General features: G+C 31.0%; 1 protein-coding gene across 1 annotated transcript; it reads right to left on the bottom strand.

Moving 5' to 3' along the window:
- Nucleotides 1–5,815: 5,815 nt before the first annotated feature.
- On the bottom strand, nucleotides 5,816–7,069 carry LOC132620315 (protein ULTRAPETALA 2-like). Its single transcript, XM_060334980.1, has 2 exons — nucleotides 6,781–7,069; nucleotides 5,816–6,006 (listed from the first exon to the last, which is right to left on the bottom strand). Exons 1-2 carry the CDS (start codon nucleotides 7,047–7,049, stop codon nucleotides 5,838–5,840), a joined length of 438 nt encoding a protein of 145 aa, XP_060190963.1. The 5' UTR covers nucleotides 7,050–7,069; the 3' UTR covers nucleotides 5,816–5,837.
- Between the last annotated feature and the right edge of the window lie 1,220 nt (nucleotides 7,070–8,289).

Below are 8,289 nucleotides of genomic sequence, written 5' to 3'. Positions count from 1 at the left end.
GCTTGTTACCAACTTAAACACTAATGGCTTGTTTAGCCGCTCTTCTGCTAAGCCAATTTTTTTTTTTTCCTTCCAAAAAGTGCTTACTTTAGAGAATTAACGTGTTGGGCCAATTTTTTATGGAAAAAAAAGAAGCATATTTGCACAGTAGCAGACTAGGAGGAGTTGTTTTTAAAAACCTGAAAAAGGAAAGCTTTTAGATAGAAACACTTTTTCAAAGCTTACCCAAACATAAATTACTTCTCTTATATTGGAAAAAATTATTTCTCAAATTGAAAACCAAAAATAAATTGTTACTCTCCAAAATGTTTTTCGAAAAACACTTTTGACAAAAAAAATACTTTTCAAAATAATCAGATTTTGAAGACCAAACAGACAGTAAACGTGTTTCACATAAAATGAGTAAATAAGACACTTCACTTGTCACAAAAGGTTAAAATATACTGATACCAACAAATTAGGAATGAGGAATACCTGTTGTGAGGCATATCGGAGCATTTCCAATCCTTCACAGCAACAACATCATGATAGTATTTGCATTCTTCTTTAGTTCTTCGAAGAAACCTACGTTCTTTGTTACAATTAGTGCAACGAATGAACTCATCACGATGTATGGTTCCTCCTCGAACTGGCCTATAAAATGTATCACTGTGATACTTCAACAGACATGTCTTCCATAAATTTTCTCTGCGTCCTTCCTTGTTAGTCACCCAAATTTGGCTCTTCCAGTTTTTATTTGACATCTTTTTGCCCACATGTTTTGCAAAATCAGCTGGAGATACCCTCACTGCATGTCAAGCAAGTAATTCCTCATTTATCAACCAAAAGTACCAAAGTTCAACATTTGGGGTGTGTTCAGTATGAAGGAAAATGTTTCTCATGTCAGGAAAATAAGCGTAGATAAACTGGGGTGGGGGAGGGGGTGGAGTGCGGGTGGGGGTGAAGATGAGATGCGTTCCAAATGGAGAGAAGACAAACAATATGGAATTCCACTTGTGGAGCTGGTTTTCCCTAGTTCCACTAGGGAAGTCATTTGCCTCATTTTAAGGACCTTATTTTCCTAGTAAAAACAATTTTCAAAATTTTTGATCAACCGAATACGAGAAAATTGAAAAATATTACAGGACTCACCATTGGTGATTTAACAGAAGCATATTCAATATTGTGAGTTTATGGATTCTGAATTTTAAAAATTGCAACTTACTGAATTTTGAATAAATCTATACATATAAAGTGAATTTTCAAATACAAATACAAATTTAGATCAAAATTATTGAGTAATGTTGAATCCGTATCTAGAACGTTAGATCCACCCCCGCATGATTAGTAATAGATTGTAGAAACAATTTTTTGAGGGGACAATTCAATAGATAAGAGTGTGTCTATCTTTTCACACATATATGTAGTTCAAGACAAATGTGATTGTGTCTAGCGCAAATCCCGTTGGTGTAGTTAGTGATTGGAAATAGCAAAGAATCCAATTTAGATTAAAGTATGATTATTGGAAGTGTTTGTTCATAAAGTTATCCGTTTTATTACTCATAAGGGATCAATTGGCTAGTGCACAAGTTATATGATAGGATTATAATAAGAGAATTAAATAATGACGAAACTATTTAATGGTCAAGATGTTCTTCTTCAAGGCTCTTCTCCAATATTTTTTAGAAAATCTACTAGTGGACAAGTTATATGACAGGGTTATAATACGAGAATTAAATAATGACGAAACTATTTAGTGGTTAAGATGTTCTTCTTCAAGGCTCTTCTCCAATATTCTTTAGAAAATCTAAGGTTAAAATTAAAACTAAATTTATCCCAATATATCTGCTGTAATACCCGAACATTTATCAATAAAAGTATGTCTACTAAATAATTCTGTCATAATTTAATTTTATGTTATAATCCCGACTAACTTGTTCCTGACCAGACAACTCCTAAAGGTATTACAAAAACATGTTTTCTACTAAAAAAATATATAGACATCTAACCAATTTTATACCAACAAACAAACTCGTTTCTCCTCTCAGAATTCAAAATGTGTTCTTATAAAATCGTTTGGGTTTGTAAATTCTGGAAGAATCATGCCACAAACTCATGCAATAAAATAATAGAGGATTAATTTCTTTAAAGACAGAAATTACTCAATCAAAATCATCGATTATTTGTTTGCCAAATGTATCTTTTTTTCACCTACTTGTTAACATGATGGGAAAAAATTAGATTACTGAAAAATTAATAATGGAAAATAAAGAGGACCTTGTGGGCAATCATGATAGCATTGGCAATCAATTTCAAGCTTCCCGTTTCGAAAAACTCTAAGCTTTCCAGTTGAATCACCAAATTTGGTACGAGTGGCACCACATTCAATCTCCATATAGTCTGATTCTTTTTTTAAAACACCCATAAAACCATCCAACTCGTTGTCTGAAAACATGTCTGCAACTTTTAAAACAAGAAAAAAAAAAGACATAAAAATGTCAATTGAGAATCGAGCCACAAAATGTCCAAAAATTCAAAAGAAAAAGACAAGAAACCTTTTATAGATGCGACGTAAATCTTCAGATTTGTTAATAAATATTTAAAGCTCTAACATTGAACATCAATCGAAAGAAAATCACCATACGGTTAATTTCTATAAAGTTTCACAATTGCATACAATTTATTGAACAAGATACGCCTAGTTATAAACATAAACAATAAAAGGAAAAAATAAATTAAAGTACTTGGACCCCTAGTAAGAATTAATAAAGCTGCTCAAATAGTCCTTTTTGACCTTACATCTGAGATAACATCAAGCCTAGCACAAAAACAGATCTAGGTTGCTTATAAGGAGCACAAATACTGACCTTCGGATAACTCGAAACTTCAGGTCTCTATGAAAATGTCAGTATTCAACTCTTGTGAATGAGAACATAAATGAACTATTGCGCCTCCACGAGCTTTTTAAAGTGTCAATATTCATCTTTGGAATTTAGGTAATCGCAAATGTAAAAGGGTATGGAATGGTGATTAAATTCTTTCTTATACAGAATTTATGGATAGATCGAGTTACAACCATTAAAAATAAAAAAATAAAATATTTTAAAAAAATAACATTACGTCTTACCTGGAAGGTTGACTGTTATCATCATAACAACCTCAAACGTAAAAAAAAAAAAGAGTTATGCTTGGGACAGAGACATATTTATCGCCACTTGAGAAAAAATTATATATTAAATGAAGGAAAGTTGACCAATAGTGAAAAGCCACTATCATTAAGAAAACCTTTATGTTTAATAAAATTGTTATTAATTTTTTTTTTCTTTTTCTAAATGATCAGTCGTCCCCCAATTATTCTGGAGTAACCCGAGTTGCCAATTTGTAAGTTGAAGATGAGAGTTCTATACCTAACACATTCTCACTTGTATCACCTAATTAATAAGTCTTTTGGCAAAAAAAAAAAAAACTCGTTTTAGGCACATGTATTGCACGTATAATCTGTTTATTTAAAATTTTATTATCTAGCCAAAATTAAATTTCCACTAAAATATAATTTATGTAAAAACAAATTTTCGTCTTTTCTTATTTCGACGACCCCAAATGAATGATGTCACAAAGATTGTTTTATTAATTGAACTATCTTTTCTACTTTTACGGATTCTCTTTCAAGTGAGTTTTTGTCCCTCCATTTTTTTTTAAGTATTAATCTTCATTTTCTATTATTTATGTTATCGTCATTTTAAATAATAATATATTTATAAGATGATTAATTTCTTACCTATCCAAAAATTGATAATAGATTTAGCTATATTGATTGAAAATATGAAAATGAGTAAGATTGTGTCTTACCTGGAAAGTTGACTTATAATGAGAAAATTTATTATCACAACAACCTCTACAAGTAAGAAAATTGTTATTATTATTTTCCCTGTACCAAATGAACAATAGGCTAATATAGTTCTCAGTTGTTCGAAAGTAACTAATACCACCAATTTGCAAGTTGAAGATAGATGAAAGTGTTTATTCTAAATCTATCATCGATCGCGTTATTGAATGAACTAGTTTCTGGGCACATATAACGCACGTGTGATGCACGTGTAGCCCATTTGACATTTAAAAGATCATTATCTAAATAAGCTGAATAGAAATTTCATAAGAGAAGAAAAGTTCACAGAAAGTTCTTTAATAGTATGCCCAGTTGACGAGGTTCTACCACTATAAGGCCCAGTTGTCATTCTCAAAACATCTTTTGATTTATCAAATAGAATTATAAAGTACATAAAAGTCATTGCTGCGTTTTTGTGAATTCTTACATAGATGAATTTTGCACCTTCACAACCTTTCACGTCGTTAATATGCAATCTAATATTCATCTAATCATAGTTTTAAATAATATTTTTGTAAGGTATGATGATTAATTTTCTTACCTATACAAAACATATCAATGGATTACACAAAACTAAGACGATTGAAAATTAAAAAAATTAATATTCAAATAATTAAAATTACATCTTGCTCGGAAAGTTGGCCGTTATCATCATAATAAACTCTAAATGTAAGAAAAGAGTTATTACATCGTACCAATTTTTTTTTAAATGTAAGACCAATATGGTTCCCACTCATTTTAGAGTGACTGGAACTACTTATATGTGAGTAGAAATGAAAGCACTTACTCCTAATACATCTTCGCTCATTTTACTAAATCAACTAGACTTTGAGCATATGTAGCTCATTTGACATTAAAGAACTTGTTATTTGAATAAAATAAATTTTTCAGTAAAATTGAATTATAGTATACAATTACTTATCGTCAGTGCATATCTCTATGATCTTCAATGAATGATGTCAGGAATGTTTTTTTCTTAAGCTATCTCTTTTATTGAAAAAAGAATCACTTTTACTTTATGCAAAATCTTCTTAAGATGTGAAAGTGTTAATCTTCATTTAATTGCAAATTTAATGAAAACGAAATTATTTATAAGGTATGATAACTATTTTTTCTTCTATTTAAGATTTATCGATGGATTGAGCTATGTTGATTAAGATAAGTTTAAATAGAATAACAATCAACTATAGCTTGCTTGGAATTGAACTGTTAATGTGAAAATTATAATATACTAAAATGAATAAGATTACGTCTTACCTAGAAAGTTGACCAATAATGAGAAATCATCACCGTCTCGACAGACTTTAATTCATATGTAAGAAAATTAATATTAAATGATTTTTTCTTCTTCTAGATGACCAATTGTCTTCCGCTTATTTAGGAGTTCGAACCACCAACTTGTAATTTGAAGATCAAAGCATTGTTCTTAATCACCCTCAGTTGTTTCAGTAGTCGTTGGACACGTGTGTTGCACGTGTAATTCATTTAAAATTCAAAATTCGCCAAGCAAAATAAATACTTTTTTACCCTCAGATTTGTTACTCTCTTTTCGTTTAAATAAGAATGTTTAATGAACTACTTTTGTAACTTGTACTCAAAACTATGAAACAACTCATAACAAATACTACACAATTAAGCGTCTTTACATGTAGAGCCGGAGCTAGAATTTTGTCCAGACCAAAGTTACTGGAACCCCTAATCGGAGTTGTAGCTCCGTCCCTGATGTATATATCTCAAGACTTCGATTTTATTGAGTTTCCAGTTTATGTTTCTCGTTTGCTTTCATGAAGTAAAACAATAATCTTCTTTTGAACTAATCTCATAAAATTCATAAAACTTAGAGAAGTTAAAAAGTAATGATGTAGAACAACAACAATGTCTGAACTTCAAGCAAGTTGAAATCAACTATATGATCCTCACGGACCATGAAAGATAATGTTGTGTACCAAACAAAAATACTGGTGGTTGAACATCAAATGTTGTTAAGATAGTCGACACATGCACGACAATTGCAATCGTTGAAGGTGCACATTCTACAACCAAAACATACGCACCTGGCACAGCCATTGCACTTAGCAGTTCTGGGGCAACCCCTGCACAATTTTCTACTCTCGCGCTCTTCAACATCGTCACAACTTATCCTTAAAATAAAAATAAAAAATTATCCTTAATAAATTAAACTTATGTTAAACAGTAAAATAGAAAAATTCTTTGGTTTGAAAATTTAATTCTACAAATCATTCAAGAAATGATGATAATAACTTTACAAATCATTCAAGAAATGATGAATCATTGTTCTAGGACTGAAAGACATATTGATACACATCTATTACAAGCATATATTACAAATGCACGGTATTCGCTCATAAGTAGATGTATTAATTTATCAATTATTTGTTACTCTTTTACGAACCTATTTAGCCTTTGACGTATTCTCTTGTTACCAACTTAAACACTAATGGCTTGTTTAGCCGATCTTCTGCTAAGCCAATTTTTTTTTTTTTTTTTTTTGCCTTCCAAAAAGTGCTTACTTTAGAGAATTAACGTGTTGAGCCAATTTTTTATGGAAAAAAAAAACATATTTGCACAGTAGCAGACTAGCAGGAGTTGTTTTTAAAAACCTGAAAAAGGAAAGCTTTTAGATAGAAACACTTTTTCAAAGCTTACCCAAACACAAATTACTTCTCTTATATTGGAAAAAATTATTTCTCAAATTGAAAACCAAAAATAAATTGTTACTCTCCAAAATGTTTTTCGAAAAACACTTTTGATAAAAAAATACTTTTCAAAATAATCAGATTTTGAAGACTAAACAGACAATAAACGTGTTTCACATAAAATGAGTAAATAAGACACTTCACTTGTTACAAAAGGTTAAAATATACTAATACCAAGAAATTAGGAATGAGGAATACCTGTTGTGAGGCATATCGGAGCATTTCCAGTCCTTCACAGCAGCAACATCATGATAGTATTTGCATTCTTCTTTAGTTCTTCGAAGAAACCTACGTTCTTTGTTACAATTAGTGCAACGAATGAACTCATCACGATGTATGGTTCCTCCACGAACTGGCCTGTAAAATGTATCACTGTGATACTTCAACAGACATGTCTTCCATAAATTTTCTCTACGTCCTTCCTTGTTAGTCACCCAAATTTGGCTCTTCCAGTTTTTATTTGACATCTTTTTGCCCACATGTTTTGCAAAATCAGCTGGAGATACCCTCACTGCATGTCAAGCAAGTAATTCCTCATTTATCAACCAAAAGTACCAAAGTTTAACATTTTAGGTGTGTTCAGTATGAAAGGAAAATGTTTCTCATGTCAGGAAAATCAGTGTAGATAAACTGGGGTGGGGGAGGGGGTGGAGTGCGGGTGAGGGTGAAGATGAGATGCGTTCCAAATGGAGAGAAGACAAACAATATGGAATTCCACTTGTGGAGCTGGTTTTCCCTAGTTCCACTAGAGAAGTCATTTTTCCATTTTAAGGACCTTATTTTCCTAGTAAAAATAATTTTCAAAATTTTTGATCAACCGAATATGAGAAAATTGAAAAATATTACCGGACTCACCATTGGTGATTTAACAGAACCATATTCAATATTGTGAATTTATGGATTCTGAATTTTAAAAATTGCAACTTACTGAGTTTTGAGTAAATTATCTATACATATAAAGTGAATTTTCTAACACAAATACAAATTTAGATCAAAATTATTGAGTAATGTTGAATCTGTATCTAGAACGTTAGATCCACCCCCGCATGATTAGTAATAGATTGTAGAAACAATTTTTTGAGGGGACAATTCAATAGATAAGAGTGTGTCTATCTTTTCACACGTATATGTAGTTCAAGACAAATGTGATTGTGTCTAGCGCAAATCCCGTTGGTGTAGTTAGTGATTGGAAATAGCAAAGAATCCAATTTAGATTAAAGTATGATTATTGGAAGTGTTCGTTCATAAAGTTATCCGTTTTATTACTCATAAGGGTTCAATGGGCTAGTGGACAAGTTATATGACAGGATTATAATAAGAGAATTAAATAATGACGAAACTATTTAGTGGTCAAGATGTTCTTCTTCAAGGCTCTTCTTCAATATTTTTTAGAAAATCTACTAGTGGACAAGTTATATGACAGGATTATAATAAGAGAATTAAATAATGACGAAACTATTTAGTGGTCAAGATGTTCTTCTTCAAGGCTCTTCTTCAATATTTTTTAGAAAATCTACTAGTGGACAAGTTATATGACAGGGTTATAATACGAGAATTAACTAATGACGAAACTATTTAGTGGTTAAGATGTTCTTCTTCAAGGCTCTTCTCCAATATTCTTTAGAAAATCTAAGGTTAAAATTAAAACTAAATTTATCCCAATATATCTGCTGTAATACCCGAACATTTATCAATAAAAGTATGTCT

The sequence above is a fragment of the Lycium barbarum genome, chromosome 11, assembly GCF_019175385.1.
Source record: "Lycium barbarum isolate Lr01 chromosome 11, ASM1917538v2, whole genome shotgun sequence".
Lineage (NCBI taxonomy): Eukaryota > Viridiplantae > Streptophyta > Magnoliopsida > Solanales > Solanaceae > Lycium > Lycium barbarum.
This window is presented reverse-complemented; position numbering and strand designations above follow the sequence as displayed.